This window comes from Rhinopithecus roxellana, chromosome 13 (assembly GCF_007565055.1).
Source record: "Rhinopithecus roxellana isolate Shanxi Qingling chromosome 13, ASM756505v1, whole genome shotgun sequence".
Classification (NCBI taxonomy): Eukaryota; Metazoa; Chordata; class Mammalia; order Primates; family Cercopithecidae; genus Rhinopithecus; species Rhinopithecus roxellana.
Genome location: NC_044561.1, coordinates 28,517,087 through 28,539,439, shown reverse-complemented (window position 1 = coordinate 28,539,439; position 22,353 = coordinate 28,517,087). Strand labels below are relative to the sequence as shown.

The 22,353-nt window shown below is 52.8% G+C and overlaps 1 protein-coding gene across 3 annotated transcripts; it reads left to right on the top strand.

The window, feature by feature from the left end:
- The first annotated feature begins 20 nt into the window (after positions 1 to 20).
- On the top strand, positions 21 to 21,943 carry TRMU (tRNA 5-methylaminomethyl-2-thiouridylate methyltransferase). 3 transcript variants are annotated; one of them, XR_004052677.1, is made up of 11 exons: positions 21 to 545; positions 2,502 to 2,667; positions 8,050 to 8,156; positions 11,168 to 11,290; positions 14,902 to 15,074; positions 16,659 to 16,712; positions 16,802 to 16,868; positions 18,298 to 18,398; positions 19,881 to 20,025; positions 20,386 to 21,231; positions 21,455 to 21,579. XR_004052677.1 is itself a non-coding variant. In XM_010365585.2 (11 exons), exons 1-11 carry the CDS (start codon positions 464 to 466, stop codon positions 21,617 to 21,619), a joined length of 1,266 nt encoding a protein of 421 aa, XP_010363887.2. In that variant the 5' UTR covers positions 21 to 463; the 3' UTR covers positions 21,620 to 21,943. The 3 variants fall into 3 exon arrangements, 2 of the variants coding, with proteins under 2 accessions (XP_010363887.2, XP_010364135.2); XM_010365585.2 differs by having other exon boundaries at positions 20,386 to 20,468; positions 21,455 to 21,943; XM_010365833.2 differs by having other exon boundaries at positions 404 to 545; positions 14,961 to 15,074; positions 20,386 to 20,468; positions 21,455 to 21,943.
- Positions 21,944 to 22,353: the final 410 nt, after the last annotated feature.

Here is a 22,353-nt window from a genome sequence, read left to right as displayed (position 1 = left end):
CGAATTCCAAAGGGAGGAGGGTCTACTGAGGCGGGTCCCACCGGGCTTTTCCCATCAGAGCCCGAACTCGCGGTTCAGGTTCCCTTTAGGACGCCCCTGGCCGAGAGGAGGGCTCCAACGGCTGGCTGCAGGGCTTAGAATTTTATTTTTGGTTTACAGCGCAGAAGAAGAGCAGTGAGGACAGGGCGCGGGTGGGGGGTGCAAGGCGGCGGCTCCAAGAAAAGTCAGCCCCTCGCGGACCGACAGAGTCTCCGCACCCCGCGGGTCGGTGGAGCCTCAGTGACGAGCGCAGCCCCGTGCTCGGGAAACACCGCCGCCGGGCAGGGGAGGGCCGGAAGGAACGCGAGCGCGTGGCCGCGGCTTCCGGCCGGGACACTAGCGCGGACCCTACGACCGGGGCGGGACTTCCGGCAAGGCGCGGAAGCGGCGGTAGTGGCAAGTGGAGAAGTTGCGTGGCTGACGGATGCAGGCGGTGCGGCACGTCGTGTGTGCCCTGTCCGGCGGCGTGGACAGCGCCGTGGCCGCGCTGCTGCTGAGGCGAAGAGGTGAGGCGGCCGAGACCCCCGCCCGCCCCCGAGCGAATGTGTCCGCGAAAACCTGTCCCCGTCCCTCGTGGCGTTGGGCAGGTCGCCTCCCTCTCTGGGCCCCTGGTTGCGCGCGGGTCAGCAGGAGGACACCCCGTCCTCTGACTTCGGTTCCGAGGCCCCTCGCCCTCCAGCTGTGTAGTCGGAGGTGTGCGCGAGGGTGTGCGCGACTGCAGCTCCGACTACCTGGGAGCAGTTCAGCGCCCCTCTCCACCCGCGCCCACCCCCACCCGCGCCCACCCCCAGTGAGAAGCCGGCGGCCGGGGTGGAGTGGGCAGGGGAGGGGAGGGCTTCTCACGGGTCTGCGGCGTCTACATTCACCTGTGAGGCCGGGGAGACTGGTTAGGGGAGCTGGGATCGCCGGGCCGGAGGCCTGACCTCTGCACACGCTGTGGCCGCCGGGTGGGAGGTCCTTGTCCTGCCCAGTCAGCAGACGGACAACTGCCGCGCGGCGGGTCTGCTTGTTCAGTGTCTCCTGTGTTCTCCGCTCGCTGGAGGACAAAGTTTTCTCCAGAAGTATTTCCATTTCTTCCGGCATCTAACCGGAGCCCCACAGGTGCTTAGGATTACTCGGGCCCAGCTCTGAAATGAGCGCTTATTTAACTTCACCTGTGTGGCTCCCCGCGGGAGGCCTCATTCACTTAGTGACGTTTGTGGATCTGCTTTGCGCCATCTTTGGTTCCTGACCTTGGGCAAGTGAATTAAGCCGTCCCCTGTAAAATTCGGCTAACACCCGCCTCACGGGGTGACTGGAGGGATTAGATGACATAATACATATTGATGAGTACATGCCCAGCACATACGAGGTACTCAGAAGACAGAAGTGGCTATTAGTTTATGTTGTTAATAACCATGGTTATTATCGTAGGTACAGTAAGTGCCAAAGAGAAGGGTAGGCAGACCACAAGCAGAACTAGTTGTGAGGAAGGGAGAGTGGAGGAAAGCATCCTAGAGGTGGAGGTGTTCAGCTAAGTCGAAGGAATAGGATGTCACTAAGCAGAGACTTGGAGGTGGAGGCGGCCCTCCCGGCAGAGTCAGCAGTGCAAACAGAATCACAGAGGCCTGCAAGTGTTGGCTGGTTCTGGCCACATGGAGATGGAAGGAGAGGAGCCTGGAGCACGTTTAGCCCTGATTATGGAAGATGCTATACCAGGGGCTTTGGACTGTTAGGTAGACAACATTGGTCCGGTTGATCTGGGATGGGGGTGGTCTTTTGCGTGTGATGCTGCGTTTCTGGCAAAGCTTTGTCATCAAGTTTCTGTTGTTTTGGGTACTGTATAAAGCCTCTTTCAGCAGTCATTTGCCCTTTCATTACATTCAGCCTGCCGAAGAGAACCAGCTTTCTCATACAGGGTCGGCACCTGTGTAGTTTGCTAAGGTGGTGTAAGGCTAAAGTTAGCCTTTCCAATATTTGGGTGAATATTTTGTTACAATTGAAAAGGTAGAAAATAGGTCATAAACTAGGTGGTACAGCTCTTACAAAATATGGAAAATTTTAATTTTCTTTATATCTGATGACTTAGAATCTAAGTCTTAGATGGTAACTAGAAATAACTTTTGAAAAGAGTTTCCTTTTCTGATAACCGAATGGTGCTTTGAAAAATTCTGTTGACTTTTGACTATTCCTTCGTGTATTCCACACACACTGGCTAAGCCCCTCCTGCTAGGCATTGTGGTGATACATCGATGGGGACACAAAGATGAGAAAATACCACCTTGCTCATCTTGGGGACACAAGCACCAAGACGGAAACCGGATCCCTGAAGCCGCATGGCAAAGCAGGGACTGCCAGGCAGGCCAGGCACAAAGGCACAGGAGCACAGCGTAGGGGGAACTTCTCAGAGCTCAGAAATCACTGCTGTTTTACCAAAGGTTGATGAATGTATTCTCTTTAATTGACCTTCTTCCTGCCCCCAGGTTACCAGGTGACAGGGGTGTTTATGAAGAACTGGGACTCACTGGATGAACATGGAGTGTGTACTGCCGACAAAGACTGTGAAGATGCTTACAGAGTTTGCCAGATCTTAGACATCCCTTTCCATCAAGTGTCCTACATAAAGGAGTATTGGAACGACGTGTTCAGGTGAGTGCAGGTCACAGCACAAAGAAGGCTTCCTCACACTGTGGATGCTTGCAATGGAAGGGTCGCGGTAGTCAGCCAGCCAGACGCCTGTGCAGCCCAGCGCTCTCCCTCCACGGTGGTGCTGAAGACTGCAGGAGGCCTCAGCCACTCTAGGGGCTCTGTGTTAGCGGCGAGGCCTGGACCCCACAGCACACCCAGCTGTCTCACTCCTGTCATTTTGCCACTTGCCTGAAGTCTCTTTAATGCTTTCTTGGGCCTTGAGCTGTTTCTGTTGCCCAGTTAGGGTAGGGTAGGGGAGCTAAGGCTGAGGGCTCCCCTGGAAGGTGAGCACCAATGCCTGCGTGCTATGTGGGTCAGCGATTAAGGGGGTTCTGAGAAAGAGTTAGGTGATACATGGCCTGTGCCTGTGAAAACAAAAAACAAACAAAAACTTTTATAAAACCTAATACAATCCCAATAATTAAGTGCTATGTGCTAGGTGTGTGCCACATCTAGGAACATTAAGATGTCTGCACTGTGACCTGGTTCTGTAGGAGTTTGCGGTCTAGTTGGGAGGACATTATCTTCACAAGAGGTGATAGTGATGCGTGGCACGCAGGAAGTACCAGTGATGCTGTCAATCACTGAACCCAGAGGAGGGAGAAATTTGCAGAGTGCAGTAATCAGGAAGGCTTCATGGCAGTGGAGGGGTTGGAAACAAAGGAGTAGAGAAGACACTCCAAATGGGGTAGTGAGAGCAGCATGAAGAGGAGAAGAAATGCCGATTGTGTATTTCAGGACCGTTGTAAAGTTTGGCTGGACTTTTGTTCCTGCGGTGGAAGGAGTGGAGGACTTGTCCTCTGGTGAGCCCTGACTGCGATAAATGTCGGGCAGTTGTCAAAGGCGTCTGACATAGCAGGCCATGTGTGCAGGACAGGCTGCCCCTGCCTCAGTGGCCTTTAGGGGCAGAAAAGCCTTGGGTTGAGTCCTGACTGTAGTTTATTATATGACCTTGGGCAATTTACTTGACTTTGTTTTTTTAATTGAAAAAAATTCTTTTTCTCTCCTGCTAACAAAGACCCAGAAGAGATTCTTGACTTTTCTAAGCCTCAATTTTCTCACCTTTTTTTTTTTTTTTTTTTTTTTTTTGAGACGGAGTCTCGCTCTGTCGCCCGGGCTGGAGTGCAGTGGCCGGATCTCAGCTCACTGCAAGCTCCGCCTCCCGGGTTTACGCCATTCTCCTGCCTCAGCCTCCCGAGTAGCTGGGACTACAGGCGCCCGCCACCTCACCCGGCTAGTTTTTTGTATTTTTTAGTAGAGACTGGGGTTTCACCATGTTAGCCAGGATGGTCTCGATCTTCTGACCTCGTGATCCGCCCGTCTCGGCCTCCCAATTTTCTCACCTTTAAAATGAGGATAACACTGATGCCTCACAGGGTTATGTAAGAATTGAGATTAGGTTATAGTACGTATGCCTGGTATATTAGTAAGCAGTCAATAAACATAGCTGTTTTTCTTTTCTTTTTTTTTTTTTTTTTGAGATGAAGTTTTGCTCTGTCACTCAGGCTAGCGTGCAGTGGTGCGATCTTGGCTCACTGCAACCTCTGCCTCCCAGGTTCAAGCAATTCTCATGCCTCAGCCTCCCAAGTAGCTGGGATTATAGGCGTGCACCACCACGCCCAGATAATTTTTGTATTTTTAGTAGAGACAGGGTTTCCCCTTGTTGGCCAGGTTAGTCTCAAACTCCTGACCTCAGAAGATCCACTTGTCTCAGCCTCCCAAAGGGCTGGGATTACAGGTGTAAGCCACCATGCCAGCCTGCTGTTTTTATTTTCATTATTAGAAAGATGAGTCGGGAGCTAAGCTGTGAGGACACAAAGGCATAAAAATGATATAATGGACTCTGGGGGTGAGGGATAAAAGACTACACATTGGGTACGGTGTCCACTGCCTGGGTGACGGATGCACCAAAATCTCAGAAATCACCACTAAAGAACTTATCCATGTAACCAAACTCTACTTGTTCCCCCAAAACTATTCAAATAACAATAAAAAGAAATTTAGATTCAGTAAATTGACTATGGTCACCTAAAGAATCAACGGAAGAGCTTGAACATGAACCGTCTGTGACTCTATGCTATAACATATGGGTGCCGTGTATGTTAACAACATGGACAAAACTGATGGCTGAATTTTCCTGGGGGAAGTTATCTGTAGAATGCATGATAAATGCATTAAAAACTTCTGCAGTTTTCTCGGGGACATAAGAAAAAAAAGTGTGGCAGCCAAATATAGGATAAATATGGGAGAAGACCAAAGGCAGAGAGTCTCAGGAAGTGCTGTTGCTGCAGATTTGGACTTCATGGGGAGGGATTGTGGGAGTGGAAGTTGAGGGCTGGCTTGTTGGACCCAGAGGACAAGTCCACCGGGCAGTAGATCTGAGGTGCTTGTTAAACACAGACCTGGACCGAGGTCTGGGTGTGGCCCTGGGATCTGCTTTAATAAGTACTTCAGCTGTGCTGGTGGTGGGGTGCTGTCAGGGTCTTTCTTTGAGAAAAGGTGTGATGAGGCTTGGGGACTGATGTGTGTGGGAGACCAGAGACGAGAGGAGTCAGCAGTAGTTTCAAGATCAAGGCTGGGTGGCTGGGGAAAGCTGGTTTAGGGGATTCCTCATGAGTACTGTAGAGTTTGAGGTGACAACAGGGAATGCAAGTGAGCTTACACTTCACCTGCTAGCACCGCTTTTTCAAAGTGTACGAGTGGATGTGGTTTTTGAAGTTCAGCTCAGCTGAGGCCAGATAGGAAGAGTGACTTGAATACTATGGCAAATTAGGAGCAGTGCTGGGATTAAAACCCAGCTTTCCAGGCCAGTGCTTGCTGCCGCCTTCTGGCGCTGCTTGATAGAGACTGAAAGGAGGAGGCTGATTCTTTTCCCATCTCTGGGGCTGCCCCCAAGCTCGCCCCTGGCTCCAGCCAGCCTGCCCTCTGTCCTCGCCCAGTACCGGCTGCCCGTGGAGGCACTGTCTTCCTGCCGAACACTCACTCCTCCAGTAGGGCTCTCTAGCTCAGAAATTTCTTTCGTATTCTTTCATTCAAGACCCACTGGCCTTCATGGATCAGAGTCCAGATATGTTTTAGCTGCTGAGTCTTTTAAATTGCTGTCTCCCTCCCAAAGTGCAGGAAAGGCTTCTCTTCTTTCCAGAGAGAGAAGAGGCCAGGTTACTCCATTGTTTTTGCTAATGCCAAATGACACACCTTCCCGTCCGCTGTTTAGGAAAGGGTTAACAGTATGTCTTTTCAGAAACGGATTTAAATGTTGACCTCTTCAATATTTACTGGTGACTGTCACATAGAAAGCTTGTTGGGTCTAGGACCTAGAGAGACACAGATTGCGCCTTAAGTAGTTTATAGTTTAATGAGCTTCCTGACAACTTTCTAATAATTAAAGCAAAATGGAAAGCGTGTAGTAATATCAAGTGTTGTTGCAAACGTGGAGCAACATGAGCTTTTATAAACTTCTAGGGGGAGCGAGAAGTAGGAAAACAGTTTGGTGCCTGCTGAAGGGGAAATCTCCAAGGAACCTCTGGCCCTGTGCAGATCCATGATCTGTCTGCATAACGCAACCCTCTTGATCAACTTTGGTTTTTTTTAATCCTTGTTGATTAATAGAGAGTTTTAGGTTAAATGAAAAAAATCACTTATCCCAAAAATACACCCATTTTTAAATTCCCGAAATAGGCGTCATAACCCTCTTGAAGTGAATCCTCGAAGACTATGTAAGTCTTGCTGGTATCATGGCATCTTTTTCCCACGTTCAGTCGGTCTGTTAGAGCAGAAATTCACTGAATTAGGATGGCCTGATCCACTTTAAGCACCCAAGAGGTTGCTCGTTCTCAGAAGTGTGTTTGTCACGCGAGGAAAGTATTTTTGGTGTATTTGCCCAGTGGCGCAGCATCCCAGGCTGAGATTGCGGAATGGCTCATGCAGCCCTGGTGTGGGGAAACCTCTGACTGGGTTTCTCCTCTGCTCTCACCATGGCAGCCATCCTCACAGAAGAAGAATTCCCGTTGGGATTCGCATAACTTCCTCTCTGGGTTCAATTATTAATAATTTGCTGGAGTGGTTCACAGAACTAAGAAAAACACATTTACCAGTTTATTATAAAGGATGTTGCAAAGGATACAGATGAAGAGTCAGGCCGGGTGAGGTATGGGGAAAGGGTGTCCACCCTCCAGGAGCCTCCGCAAGTGCAGCTGTGCAGAAGCTCTCTGAACCCAGTACTCTTGGGTTTTTATGGAGGCTTCATGACATTGCCATTCCTTCTCCCGGGATACAGAGTGGGACTGTCTCTGGGGAGGGTTAAGACCCACAGTCAGAAAGGTAGGTGCTTGTAATTCTAGCACTTTAGGAGGCTGGGGCAGGAGAATTGCTTGAGGCTTGGAGTTCAGTATCAGCCTGGGCACCATGGCAAGACCTCATCTCTACAAAAAAAGAAAAGGATGCAGTGGGCCGGGCGCGGTGGCTCGTGCCTCTAATTCCAGCATTTTGGGAGGCTGAGGAGGGCAGATCACTTGAGGCCAGGAGTTGGAGACCAGACTGTCCAACATGGTGAAACCCCGTCTCTACTAAAAATACAAAAATTAGCCAGGCATGGTGCTGCATGCCTGTAATCCCAGCTACTCTGGAGGCTGAGGTGGGAGAATCGCTTGAACCCGGGAGGCGAAGGTTGCAGTGAGCTGAGATCACACCACTGCGCTTCAGCCTGGATGACAGAGCAAGACTCCGTCTCAAAAAAAAAAAAGAAAGAAAAGAAAGATGCAGTGAAAGGAGGGCAGGAGGTCAGAGGCCTGTCGGTGAGGCCCGTCCCTGAGGCCCACCACACCCAGCATGACAGCAAAGGACTAACGGGTGAGGTCTGAGGCCCGTCCCTGAGGCCCACCGCACCTAGCATGACAACAAAACAATAACAGGCTAAGGGAGATGCAAGCCAGGAACTGTGGATGAAAGCCAATGCATAGCATAGCACCACAGCCCTGCAGCGAAAGTCTAGAGGATTTCATTTCTACTGTCACTCAGGCATCTTCTCTTCCTCACCTAAGCCTTGCTGTGTTGGAGGAGTCCCAGAGGCAGGGGCACTCCCCACTCCTGACCCCATAGGCGCGGTGAGCCTGCACGGAGACGGTGGCTCTTGAGCCGGCAGAGAATAACACCTTGTCAGGTGGCCCGTGCAGCAGGTTATAAACAAATGTTCGAAGACAGTGGCTTTATACTGAAGCTCTCCTGTTTTGCAGAAAATTATAGTTTTAGGTATGACAAGGAGAAATTCTACATTAAGCAATTTAGTGACTTTTTTTTTGAGGAATGTTTCACACTTGGAACTGAAGTCATTTTCTTTTATTCTAGTGATTTTTTGAATGAGTATGAAAAAGGAAGGACTCCCAATCCTGACATAGTTTGCAACAAGCACATCAAATTCAGTTGCTTTTTTCATTACGCTGTGGATAATCTTGGTAAGTAATTTGGGTTTAAAACTTCTTTTTTTTTTTTTTTTTAGAGACAGGGTCTCACTCTGTCACCCTGTCACCCAGGCTGGATTATAGTGGTGCGATCATGACTCACTGCAGCCTCGACCTCCTGGGCTCAAGAGATTCTCCCACCCCAGGCTCCTGAGTTGCTTGCATCACAGGCGTGCCACCATGGTGGCTAATTTTTTGTGGAGATGGTGTCGCAACTGTATTGCCCAGGCTGTTCTCAGATTCCTGGCCTCAAGCAATCCTCCTGACTTGGCCTCCCAAAGTGCTGGGATTCCAGGCGTGAGCCCCTGTGCCTAGCCAGTTTCTTCTTGTGGAACCTCCTGATACTGAATTGCTTGTGTAGACCACCTCTTGATGTCTGTGGCTATGCTTTATGAATTTTAGGTTCTTTTTCCTGTCCCCTGCCATTGGAGTCACCATAACGAGTTTCTGACATTCTGGCTCGGGCTTCTTGGTTTGCTGTGTCCCACTGCAGCTCACTCTGCTGTGTGTGGCTACGAGACACCATTGTAAGCCAGGGGCCCAGTAGCGTCGGCGCTTTTAGCAATGACGTAGATGAGGCTTGCAGACTCAGTATATGAGCAACCTAAAGCTGAGTTGATGATGCTGAAAGTTTGTGGAGTTAGGAATAAACAAATGCCCTACAAAAACAAAAACATCAAAAAGAAAAATCTTAAATTGCAACACTGGGCTAACACCAAAACATGAAACTTAATAGATAAATGCAGTTTGCTAACTAGGTTCACTAATTCTCCTAGTACAAGATTGGAAAGACCTAGCTTGGTTGCCATTGAATGTGCAGAAAATCTGGGGGATTTGGGTGCCCCCAGGCTGACTGAGCCAGTAGTGTGATGTCTTTTGTCAAAGTCAGCACAGACTGAGCTCACCCTGATGATCAGAGAATGTCTGGGAAGGGGTGACGCGTCCACTGTGGTCTGTCCCGGTTAGACCGTTATCAGTTATTCAGGAAAAGAGTGACAGACAGATAGAATGTGAATTGATTTTTAGTTTCAGGGTATCCGGAAATATATTCTCCCTGAACTGTTGAGATTACTTTGGGTCATAGTGGCAGTGGTCAAGTGTGTGAGTTAGGATGACATTCTTTGTGTGACCAGAGGACAGAGTTAGGACTGGCAGGAGAAAGAGTTCCCTGGGGTGGAGGCACAGGCAGCTGTTCAGGAAAGGAAGCACTGAGCTCTCTGTCACAAAAGCTTTTTGGGGAGCCCCTAGGTGACTGGCTGTCAGGCACGCTGTGGAAGGAACTGCTACAGTGAGTATTTCCACACCTGGATGAAAGGCATGAACCATGCAACACAGGATGACGGGACATGACACCCGGACTTCTGAACTCACCGCACTTCTCAGGGGCATCCTGCACTTTTTCTGGTATAAGTGCTGTTCTTTAAGGACACAGATTTAAAGTGGATTGTTTTCTCTATGAGAAACTCAGTCAAGATGAGATCATGTGTTTCTAAAGTGCCTTTTTCAGGTCGTTAAGATGCAGCAGTTAATTCTTGCTGTGTCTTCTGTTTACAATGAGCTAGTGTGGTTGGTTAAGGATGGAATCCATTTTGCTGCACCTTTCGTAAAAGTCTCTCCCAAACTAAGTATCTGTAATTTTTTCTTTTTTTGAGATGGAGTCTCACTCTGTCATCCAGGCTGGAGTGCAGTGGTGCGATCTCAGCTCACTGCAACCTCCACCTCCTGAGTTCAAGCAATTCTCCTGCCTCAGGCTCCCAAGTAACTGGGATTACAGGTGCCCACCAACATGTCTAGCTGATTTTTGTACTTTTTTTGTAGAGATGGGGTTTCATCATATTGGCCAGGCTGGTCTCAAACTCCTGATCTCAAGTGATCCACCCACATCGGCCTCCTAAAAGTGCTGGGATGACAGGCCTGAGCCACCGCGCCTGGCCCGAATATCTGGAATTTTTACGCAATGAAAAGGTTCTGGACTCGTGTGTACCTTGTTAGGCTCTTTGGCTTTGTGTAATATGAAAAGAAGAAACAGTATGCATATGGCTCTTCACTCTGATGAAAATAGTACATAGTTATTACAGAAAATTTAAAAGAGGAGAAATGACACCTACAATTTCACTCTCAGAATCAAAGGAATAGACCTGAGATTTTTCTTCACTTGTTTCTCTACAGTAAAAACAGTGGAATCATGGTGTTACGTCCTCCCCCTGCTGAACAGTGCCAGGCGTTTTCCTGTGTTAGTAAACATTCTCTGTAAGGACCCCCGTTGTTACGGCAGTGCATTGTCATTTACCTCACATTCTCCCAGTGGTGAACATTTTGGTCCATTTTGGTGCTTATTTATTTATTTATTTTATTTTATTTATTTTCTGAGACAGCATCTTGCTCTGTTGCCCAGACTAGAGTGTTGTGGTGCAATCTCGGCTTCCTGCAGCCTCGACCTCCCAGGTTGAAGCAATCCTCCCACCTCAGCCTCCCAAGAGGCTGGGACTACAGGTGTGCACCACCACGCCCGGCTAATTTTTGTATTTTTTTGCAAAGATGGGATTTCACCATGTTGCCCAGGCTGGTCTTGAACTCCTGAGCACAAGCAATCATCTGCCAACCTTGGCTTCCCAGAGTGCTAGGATTACAGGCATGAGCCACTGCGCCTGGCCTCCCTTAGTATTATAACAAACTCTGAAACGAGTATTTTGTATTTAAATCTTTCTGTGCATTTCAGACTGTTTCCTTAAGCTAGAAGTTAACTTTGGAAAGGCTCTTAAAAGTGCAGTAACACTTGAAGTAGCAAGATTGTGTCAGCTCCAGAGTCTAAGGCTGCTTGTTTGATGGAACTGGATGTGTGCCTGTGTTCCCTGGGATCTCATGTTTGGGGGCAAGGTGGATTGCGCAGCCCGTCAGCCTAAAGACGTGGAGTCTGTACTCTCCTTTTGTGCCTTGGTTTATGCTGATCAAGGCCTGCAAGTTTGAGTCTAAAACCTGATCCTTGTGTTCTAAAAACCTCACAGGGGCAGACGCCATTGCCACAGGCCACTACGCAAGAACTTCACTGGAAGATGAAGAAGTCTTTCAGCAGAAGCACATTAAGAGGCCAGAAGGGCTTTTCCGAAATCGGTTTGAAGTTAGAAATGGTAAGTTAAAGTGCCCAGATCAGAGCTGAATTCTTGTGAATAGAGTGAAATCTTTTGAGGAATGACAGTGGGTTGTGCCTGAGGATCACGGCCACCCCTCCCTCTGTGCTCCAGAGTAGCTTGTATGGGATTCACATTTGAAAAGGTGCAGGGCCCGTGATTGGGTAGTAAGAGATGTCCCTGCTGGCTATGGCGAGAGCTGGTGGAAAGTGACATCAGATATTGATAACCCAGCTCTAGACACTGTGCGTTGGTGATTTGAATGTTCCAAATATATTTGGGTAAATATTTGACAGTGATCATTGGGGTGCTGTCAGTCTAGCCAAGGCCCTGTACTTAGCAATAAGTTCTCAAGGGCATGCGGTTCAGGCAGACTTTTAATGTGCTGTGAGCACGGGACCTGCTGTGGATCACAAAGGCTCAGCAGTCAGGCTTTGTAGCCGTATGTGTGTTAGGAAGCCAGGTTTCACCTTTCTAGAAAAAAGTCAATAGCAGACCGTGAGCTGGGAAGCTGCTGGTTTGTCCTGGTGTACATGTGTATGTAGAAAAGAGGAATTCCCTGCATTGTGGAGTGAAAAGCCAAGTGGAGCTCAGAGCTGTGTTTCTGCAGGGAGCGTCCATCAGGGTAGGGCCCCTGTAGGGCAGCATTGCTCTGTCCAGAAATTCAGATGTTGGAGGGAGCCTTGTCCTGCCATCTGGGGAACAGGGGTATCTGGGGCTGGGGCAGGGCTTTACATGCACACATTTCTTTTTTAAATTTTTATTTTTTTTGAGATAAGGTCTCTGTCAACAAGGCTGGAGGACAGTGGCCCAATCTTGGCTCACTGCAGCCTCCACCTCCTGGGCTCAAGTGATCCTCCCACCTCAGTCCCACCAAGTACCGGGGACCAGAGGTGTACCCCACCACGCTTGGCTAACTTTTTCATTTTTTTGTAGAGATGAGGTCTCGCTATGTTGTCCATGCTGGTCTTGAACTCCTGGGCTTAAGCGATCCTCCCACGTTGGCCTCTCACAGTGTTGGGATTACAGGTGTGAGCCACCAAGCCTGGCCTCACACATTTCACATCGCCCCTCTTAGCAGTCCATGAGGTGTGTGCTCTCGTCCCGTTTCACAGATGAGGAAACCAAGGCCTGGATGAAGCCACCTGACCTAGGTACCTCAGGCGGCGGAGCTGGATTGCAGTGCACTTCTGCTCACTCCCCAGCCCCTGCTGTTTCTGCTGGGTCCGGCCCCAGCTGAGTTCTTTCCTCAGCGTTGCTGAGCCTATCCTGAAGGCTGCAGCGATGGGGCAGGGCTGTGCTTGGTCAAGGGAGCCCTGAGTGTGCCAACAGTCGTCTGCCACCCTCTGTTCCCTCCTCTCCTTCCTTCCTCATGCCAGAGGGTGATCAGGTAACTGTACTAACTTGAGCCCAGAGAACAGCAGCCCACTCCCCTAAGACAGCCCCCCATTTCAGGAAGACATGGGGTTGAATGCAGAGTCCTGCCACTTGGGAACTCCAGGGTGGAATTCACCAAGTAATTGTGCATTTATGGGACCTGAGGAGATGGAGGGTGAATTTCCATGTTGAATAGATATGCCTGCTTACCTCCTAGAACACACAGCTGTGTGCCTTGCAGAGCCTTCGACCTTGATTATAGACCACGTGCCCTAGGAAATGTCTGATAGTACTGATGGGTGCATTTTGTTGAGTGCGTCTGGCGTGTGGGAGATCTGATGATGCCACGATGTCTTGGCCTTCACTTGGTTTGGTAGGCACACTCCAGGTTTCTGTTTCATTCCTCTTCAGTTGCCCTGGCTTGGCCTGGGTCTCTGGGGAGGGCACCTGCAGGGGCAGTGGAGGGCTTGAGCTCAGGGTTGGTCAGCACCTGAGACTGGCGCCTCTAGGCCCGGCCTGTGACTAGACCGATTTTCCCCCGCACAGCATGCTACCACCGGCCTGGCAGAGCCAGCACGGGAGCCGGCTTGTCAGTGAGGCTCGAGCACAGGCAGCCTCCTCCAAATGTTGTTCATTCCTTTCTGTGCTTTTCCCCTACAGTAGTTCAGTTAGGGTCACCAGCTTGCTTTTTTGAAAATCATAGATTTTTAGTTTGTTTTAAAATGACTCAGAACTAGAAGAAAATGCAAATGGCTCCTAGTTTTCTGAGGCTTTTACACACATGCAGTGTTTGACTGCAGTTAGTTTGGGATTGAAAGTGGACTCTGAGGCCAGTTGCGGTGGCTCATGCGTGTAATCCCAGCACTTTGGGAAGCCAAGACAGGCGGAGATCACGAGGTCAGGAGTTCGACCAGCCTGGCCAACATGGTGAAACCGCGTCTCTACTACAAATACCAAAAAATAATGAGCCGGGTGTGGTGGCACGTGCCTGTAGTCCCAGCTACTCTGGAGGCTGAGACAGGAGAATCACTTGAACCCGGGAGGCGGAGATTGCGGTGAGCAAGATGTACCACTGCACGCCAGCCTGGGCGACAGAGTGAGACTCCATCTCAAGAAAGAAAAGAAAAAGTGGACTCTGGAAAGTGCCCTGCTTCCGTGGCGACTGGTTGGCTGAACTTAGTCTCACTTGTCGCTCAGTTCTGCTGTTTGTACCTGCCAAGTAAGGGAGTGGGGCTTGGGAGGCTGGGTAGCCTCCATTCCCGCCGCCTCCACCTGCATCACTTTGGGCGAGTCATGTATAATGAACTGGGCCGGTTCCAGTTTCCCCTCTGTAACGTGAGGAGAATTCTCCCTCTCATGGCTAACGTGGGAATCAGCAGATGGAAAACCCTAGCTACACAGTGTGTGTGCTGTACGCGTGGCTCTGCCAAGCCAGGAAGGGTACGTGTGCTGTCTGACCGTTATGGCATGTGGCGTGCTCTGAGTGGAACTCGAAAGGAGAAGTTTATGAGAAAGATTGAAAGAAGCCAGAAAACTGACATTCGTCTTAGTTTTTTGCCATTGATCATTGAACTTGAAAGTGGAGAACTGGACAGTTCTAAGCCAGGTTTACTCACACCTCTGCTCCTTTGCCTTAAAGCCAGAAATGGTTCTTTACAATCACGTAGGGAATGTCGGAGGAACTGCAGGGGCACCTAACAGATGTCAGCTGAGACTCTAAGCAAAAAATGTTTTTACCAGGAAAGCTAATGCGTTCACAGGTAGAACGCTGCTGGTGCTGGCCGCCCAGCAGTGAACCTGGAAAGTGGAGAGTTCTTGAAACCACCGTGGCACGAACACATCCTGTGGTTGTTGGAAGAAACCACAGCTGACCCTGTCGGTGGAATTTTCTGCAAGCGGCTAGCTTACTCCATTTTCCAAGATGTGGCTGAATTTATTTTAGGTGTTTTTTTTTTTTTTTTTATCACTTCAGAACATTTTTTCATGTGAAATATTATAATCTGAAGTATGAGCTGGAATAATTTCTTTGTCATATAAAATCCTTGTTTTTTTTGGAGGTACAGATTTTTCTTACATTAACCCCAGTGGCAGTCTTTTCCCCAGTAGTTGCTATTGAATGTTGTTGTCTGCTTCTGACAGGCTAGGGATAGTCTAAGGGAACAGAAGGACATTGTTGAAAGTGAAGTATCATTATTTTTATTGCTGCAACGTCTTTTGTTCTTTATTCTTGGCAGCGGTAAAACTCCTCCAGGCAGCTGACAGCTTTAAAGACCAGACCTTCTTTCTCAGCCAGGTTTCCCAGGATGCCCTGAGGAGAACCATCTTCCCTCTGGGGGGATTAACAAAACAGTTTGTAAAGAAAATCGCTGCTGAGAACAGACTTCATCATGTGCTTCAGAAGAAAGAGGTACGAGTGAGCAGTTTCCTTTGATTAGTGCCTGTTTCCCTTTCCCGACTGCACGGCCGCGGAGCAGCTGGGCCTGTGGGTCCAGCACCACTTCCCCTTCTCCAGGACCTAACATCAAAGGCCGACCTTGGAGCAATAGATGGAGGAGTTTGCTCAGGTGCACGGTACAGGGCTCTGCTGACATCCAGGAGCAGCCTACAGGAGACTCCTTGCTTTTTTCCTCTTCTCTGACCCTTGTGATAGGCAGCTTTCCCTGCAGCCTTCGCAGCTGGTGGGGTGCTCTTGGGATGGCCTGCCTGCCAGGTGAGTGCCAGGCAGTGTGACGCAGCACCGAGACCCCTGGAGGGGCAGGTGCTTTGCCACTGTCTGCACGCTGATGTGCCCTGTCATCCACTCGCCCGGCACAGACTCGTTCGGTGCCATCTGTTCCAGGCGCTGTGCTGCTGGGCCTCGAGGATATGGTGACATGCACAGAGTTCCATCTTTGCCTCCATGGAGCTCACCTGCGAGTGGGGGGACACAGACAGGAGGCCAATCAGTGTAAACCTAGAAAATGTCTACGGAGGGAGGTGTAGGACCCTGGGCGGGAAGCACCAGTGGGGTCTGAGAGTAGGGAATGGAGATGCCAAAAACGGCCTCAAAAGAAGTTACATGGAACCTGAGACCTGAAGGATGAGAGGATCTGGTGTCCCAGAGAGGGCTGGGAAAGTCCAGATGAGAGAATGGCAGTACAAAGGCCTTGAGGCGAGGAGAAGCCAGGAAGATGGCATGGGGGTTCCTGCGTGTGGCCCCAGCTCCGAGTGCACCCAGGAGCGTGAGGACAGCCTGGGCAACATAGCGAAACTTGTCTCAAAAAGAGAGCGTTGGCGGAACTAGGATGAAGTCCGTGGGAGAAACTTGGAGGGCGAAGGCGCTGTGGGATGAGCCTCCCCTCTTCAGGGGCTGATGCGGTGGGAGCTGTCGCTCCTTCTTATCTCTTCCTGGTAATGGAACGGCCATACCTTTCATCAGAGCCGTCTTCCCTGAAGAGCACGCCCACCCCCGTCCTCCTCTCTAGTCTTCTGTTTCTAGCGTTGCTCTGTGGTGGGAGCTACAGGGATGGAGGGGCAGTCTTGAGAGACACAAACCGAGAGTAAACGGTGCAGCCCCTGCTGGGGCCACGGTGGCGAGTGCACGCCGCCCAGGCTCCCCAGCTGGGGTAGATGTACTTGAGGAAGGCACCTCTCTGACTCCCCTGGAGCCCTACCCCGAGGCCTTAGCTTCAGGCCTGGCTTTTCTGCTTCCTGCCCCTCCTCTGGTCCCTGTCTCTCCCCAGGTCCTTCTTTCTTCCCCGGGGCAGCTGGTGTGAGGTTCTGCCGTGCAGGGTCAGACCCTGCAGGCTGAGACCGTGAGGCGTCCTCTAAGGTCCTGGCCTTGTGTGCGCCGGCTGTGACTGGCGGCCAAGGGTGCTGGTGGGCAGCTGGGCCCCTACCCTGGAAGCAAGGGGTGGGGTGAGGCCGGGAAGCCCCGGGGCCTGCTCAGGACGTCTGGGTGCAGTGTGGGCCGCCTTCCGGGTCCTCGCACGGCTGCCCCTTCTCATTTCAGAGCATGGGCATGTGTTTCGTCGGGAAGAGGAATTTTGAACATTTCCTTCTTCAGGTCAGTGCTGGTCTTTGACACAAAGCGATGGGGCTGCGTGTCTGCCCTGGGCCTGGATCTCCGTCGGTAATGAAATGTTTGTTTTCCAGTATTTGCAGCCTCGACCTGGTCACTTTATTTCCATAGAAGACAATAAGGTTCTGGGAACACATAAAGGTGAGGTGCAGACTCTGCCACTTGTCAACTGAAATGCCTGGAGCTGTGGGGTTTCAGCTCTGGGAGATTAGACCAGGGTGCCCGTCGTCCCTTTCACTTGGCTGGTGAATCGTAGAAGGCGCGGTTGGGGGGCTGGGGGTAGGCAGGCATGGCCTAGGGTGGAACAGTTGCCTTGATGAGGGCTTGCCTTTCAAGATGTGGCCTCAGCTGAAATGCTGGAGTTCATGAAAAGTGCACCTCTGACTTCGAAGGACTGTACTCTGTGAGTTACGTATCAAATCCCTGTAAAAAGAATGATTTCCTTACTGTGTAAGGAAAATGTTAAACTACACAAAACTCCACTCTGAGTGAGGGAGTAAGGTGGACGTCACGGCATGGTCTGAATGATTAAGGACCACATGCAGTGATGGGATCAGGGACCGCGCTGGCTGGGGTGCTGCTGGCTCACATGCAGACCCTTACTGCGGTGAGGCCTGCATGAGCTTATGCTGTGCCTGGTGTCGGGACAGACTCTGAGTTAGTCACCAGTGTGCAGTCCTGCTGTGGGGACAGAGTACAGCCATTGTTGGGTTAGTACAGTGGCGGGGATGTGTCAGCCGGCGTGATGATCAGGCAAGTCTTGACGCAGCGCAGGCCTGGGCTGTGGGACCGGCCAGGGGAGCGGGTGTAGGTGGTGCCTTGCGGCACATTGCACCTGGAGATCGTCCACCTCTTGTGGAAGGGAGAGGGCAAGCTGAGCCGGGGCTAGGCGTTCCTGAGACAGGTTGAGGTAACAGCCTTGCTTGGGACAGGACTGCCAGGCAGAACTGCCCATGTATCTGCCAGCCCTGGCCCCAGCAGGAGCCAGTTGGATGAGTCATGGTTTCCACCTGCAGCTCAGTTCACTGAAGAAGGCTGCCGGCCTAGGCCACGTGGTAAATCCCATGAGGTTCTCTCTGCCTGTGTGCACCACGGCAGGGGAGGGAGGCAGTGAGTTTGCCATCTGCTCTGTGACATTGTGAGGGTGCACAGAGGGGCTGGGGGTAGCCCTGATGCAGTTACTGCTAATATGAGATGGACACTGTTAGACGTGCAGCTGTGTCATGGGCTCAGCAAGAAGGGCCCCTGGCGTCACACAGGGCACCCAGCCACATCCTGGGCCTAGAGTCAGGGGCTCCTACAGCTGGAACCTGCACCTTCTAGGGTACAAAGGACCTGCTCCGTGGCCACTGGCTCCTGTGTCCAGCCCAGGCCTGGACAGTGATGAGATGTGCCCAGGTGCTTGGTCAGGGCTGGCCTTGGTGGCTGGAGGATCATAGCTTCCCAGTGAGCTACACCATTGCTGGGCCTGCTCTGGGCTGCCCTCCCAGCATCTGCCTTCATGATGAGAGGCATGACATGTGGGATGGAACTTGTTGCCCAGCCTCACGGAGAAACTGTCTTTCTGTAGGTTGGTTCCTCTATACCTTGGGCCAGAGAGCAAACATCGGTGGCCTGAGAGAGCCCTGGTACGTGGTAGAGAAGGATGGCGTCAAGGGCAATGTGTTTGTGGTGAGTGGGCCAGCCTTTGAGACAGCACTGGGGCTGGTTCTGGCAGGGCCAGCAGTGCTTACGGACCAGGGCTTGGGAAGGCCTCCAGCAGCCGTGGCTTCATGGAGCCTGTGACTAACTCTGTTCCTGTCCTTGGTCCCCTGCCTTCCTGCTGCATCCTCCTGGGACTGGCCATGGTGGCAGGAGAGTTTTAAGATACTCATTAGGCCCTGTTGTGTGCTGGCCTCTTAGTCATCACTGAACCCCTGTACACAAAGTTTATCCAATTTTACAAAAGAGGACAGCGAGACCCGGAGCTTGGGTGGCTCATCTGGTGGAGAGGGCATGGCCTCAGTGCCAAGGACAGTGCCCGCCGTGGTAGGATCCAGTGAGTTGTCGTGAGCCAGGTGCAGATGGCCAAGCCAGGATCAAATGGAGCCTTCCACCATGGCGGGGCCCTCACCACTGTGACCCTGGCCTCAAAGCAGAGCCGCTCAGCAGGGGCAAGCTCACCCCACCTGCAGGGGACCTTGCCAGTGTCTGGAGGCATTTTTGGTTGTCACAGCTTGGGTGGAAAGGCAAGGGCACGGGTGCTGCTGCATCTGTGGGTTAGGCCAGGGACGCTGCTGGCCGTGTTGCGCACAGCCTCTTCCCTGAATGACCCAGCCTCCACCTTGGCGTGCAGAGCTGAGAAGGCCCACTCTCAGCGCCCTGGCTGCTGGCTCATGTTCTGACACAAATGCTGGGGCGCCTTCTCTTAGATGCAGGCGGGGGCCAGTAGGCCCAACCCGCCGATTCCAAGACATTTCCTTCTAGGAAGACTGGGGTGAAAAGCCTGGCTGCGAGTGAATTAAATGATCTAGATTTCAGTTTGCTATGAGAAGACCAGAAAGGTTACCAGTGGCCTTCCTGTTCCTAGACAGGTCTCAGTGCCTGCTTAGAACCCAAAGCCCTTAACTTCATGCTCCTTGTCCTGCTACAGGGGCGGGGCTTGGTACAATCCCAGGAGGTGACAGGGAACAGGGGCCTCAGAGCCAACCTAGGGTGGCTGGGACCCCCCATACCAGGGCCAGTCCCAGGGCAGCCGCGGGAAGCCCGCACCTACCAGTCCCTCCTTTCTCAGCCATTTGGGGTGTGGTGGGATTCCTGGGGTGGCCTTCTTGAGAGAAAAGCCCATGGTGTGGCTGGCCCCTGTGGCCCTGTGAATAGAAAATCCAGTCCTCGAGGGTGGCCGTGGTAGTGCCCCACAGGTGGTTGCAGATGGAGGGCCTGAGTCAGACTTGAACCTGCAGTGTTCACTGTCATGGGCTCGGATCTCACCCCTGCCTCTTAGTCTCTCATCTGTGAAATGGGGATTCAAAGGCCCAGCCGGTGATGAGATGAGTTTCTGTGGGTGGAGCGCTGCGAGTGGTGGCGGCACCGTTACCTCCCAGGGACCACACCGAGGCCGGCCTTGGGGCAAGGTGCCCCTCTGCATCCCCACCTTCGCATCCCACTCTACAGGCCCCCCGGAAAGACCACCCAGCCCTGTACAGGGACCTGCTGAGGACCAGCCGTGTGCACTGGATCACTGAGGAGCCGCCTGCAGGGCTGGTCCGGGACAAGATGATGGAGTGCCACTTCCGATTCCGCCACCAGATGGCACTAGGTGACTGATGGGAGGGCTCCTGAGGATGGGCCCCTTGAAGCTGAGCTTCCTGAGGCCAGATTTGGGCCAGGGATGGGAGACCCTGGAGTAGGAAAGTCCCGTTGTGGAGATTATTTGGAGATGACCTAAAATATTCAGAACTCCCGTGTTCTGTGCCTGCCCTGAGCGAGGCCTCAGGGTGCTGGGAGCGGATGCAGGCAGGCCCCAGTGTGTGGGGCTGAAGCAAGAGTGTACACTGCCCCGCAGTGTCCTGCTGCGCCCAGAGTCCAGGCTGGTGCTCCTTTTTCCCTGGGGCCCCGAGGCCTGAGGTCGACCAGGCAAGGCCTGTGCCCCCTCCAAGGGCCCCTCTCTTCTACCCAGTGCCCTGCGTGCTGACCCTCAATCAAGATGGCACCGTGTGGGTGACAGCTGTGCAGGCTGTGCGTGCCCTTGCCACAGGACAGGTGAGTGGGGGTGTGGGGGGTGAGCCCAGCTCTCATTGTGCTCCAGGAGGACTGCACTGCTCTTCACCCTACCAGGGCACCTGGGTTACAGAGGAGGGGGCTGAGGCCCAGAAGTAGGGTGTGCTCGGGTCACACAGCTGGTGACGGCAGAGTGCGACCAGACGTGCCCTGGGGGCTCCTCCCGCAGTGACAACTGTGAGAGGATTTCCACTGATGTCACCAACCAGCCAGTTCCTGCTCGGGCCCTGAGAGGCTCGGCTGCTGCCCGGGCCCTAGAAGCAAGGACAGAAAATGGAAGGGGCATGAGGACTGCGCTCAAAGAGGCAGCGGGTTGGGGCCCCTGTGGGTTGAGTGTATAGGAGCTCTGATGGGCGCCTGGCATATGCAGGCCTGAGGGTTGGGGCCCCTGTGGGCTGAGTGTGTAGGGGTTTTGAGGATGGGCGCCTGGCGTATGCAGGCCTGAGGGTTGGGGCCCCTGTGGGCTGAGTGTGTAGGGGTTCTGAGGATGGGCGCCTGGCGTATGCAGGCCTGAGGGTTGGGGCCCCTGTGGGCTGAGTGTGTAGGGGTTCTGAGGATGGGCGCCTGGCGTATGCAGGCCTGAGGGCTCTCCAGGGGCAGGTAGCGGGAGAGAACCTGGGGTGAGGGAGCGGAAGCATCCTCTGGCTGCCACCATGCTCCCTCTTGTCACAGCTCCACATTCCCAAGGGCTTCAGAGACCTGCCAGTTCCTGGAGTGGCCCCTGTGACTGTCCCACTCGGGAGAGGTACCCTGACCCTGAAGACCCTCCCTAGTGAAGCTGCTGGGTGCCCCAGGCCTCTCCTCTCCTGTTCAGCAGCAGCAGCAGCAGCAAAACCCTGCTCTCCTGGCAGCTCAGCCGCCTGGCGTTCCGAGCACGGGCCAAGGCCCAGAGGGGACCACTCTGCCCCTGCCTGCCCTGGGCTGGCTCCCTGTGGCACCCCTAATGCCAGGGTCTCTCTTCCCTACAGTTTGCTGTGTTCTACAAAGGGGACGAGTGCCTGGGCAGCGGGAAGATCGTGCGGCTGGGGCCGTCCGCCTACACACTCCGGAAGAGCCAGCACAGAGGTGGGGTGGCCATCGAGAACCCCAGTGATGGCCCAGAAGATGGCCCAGGCCTGCGTCCCTTGCCCTGACAGACGGAGCTGCTAGAAGGAACCTGGAGAGCAGGCCCAGGGCTGGGTGGCTGGTGAGCAGTAAGCTGGCCCAGCTTACTGCTGCCCAAAGCAGAGGAAGCCGGGCTGGTTAAGGGTCCGAAAAGCCTGCAGGGGCCTAGGCGAGCCCCAGAAGAGCCTCACCTTCAGGCTGGGGCTCTGGCTGCCAGAGCATCTGCTGGCTGGTGGGGTGGCCCGAGTTCCCCTTCACCACCCCCAGGGAGGGTTTCCCACCTCAGAGCACACTGAGGGGACCTGCAGGGGGAGCTGCAGGGACAGCGTGGAATAAACCTTCTTTCAAGGACACCGAGTCTGAGCGCTGCCTCTGCTGGGCCCGGGGGCTCCACATCACTGACCCCTGGTGTGGAAAGACAGGTGGACTGCAGACGCTGCCATGGCAACCTGCGCTCCTCTCCCTGAGGTCCCAGCTGCTCCATCCTCTGCCCCTGTATCTAAGGCTGGGGTCCCTGGTCCTGGACACTGACCAGTGTCCTCGGCTCCCCTTCCTCTTGCTGGGCTGGAGCCTTCGCGTGTTGCTGGTGCCTCGAGACGGGTCCCTGCGGGGACCAGAGGTGCATTCCCCTTCTCTGGGTGGGAAGGTTCCAGAGGCAGCCAGGTGGTGCGTCTTGAGGGCCTTGCCCAGATGCCCAGAGTTCTTGCTAGTGCGTCAGGGTGGGGGCTGCCATGGGACCCCACTGTCCATCCTGACCCCTCCT

Bases quoted from the DNA above. Each gene is read 5' to 3' on its own strand.
- TRMU (XM_010365585.2), top strand. From the start codon at position 464: ATGCAGGCGGTGCGGCACGTCGTGTGTGCCCTGTCCGGCGGCGTGGAC. The intron at 2,668-8,049 runs GTGAGTGCAGGT...CTTTTATTCTAG, and splicing joins TATTGGAACGACGTGTTCAG to TGATTTTTTGAATGAGTATG. The intron at 16,869-18,297 runs GTGAGGTGCAGA...GTCTTTCTGTAG, and splicing joins GGTTCTGGGAACACATAAAG to GTTGGTTCCTCTATACCTTG.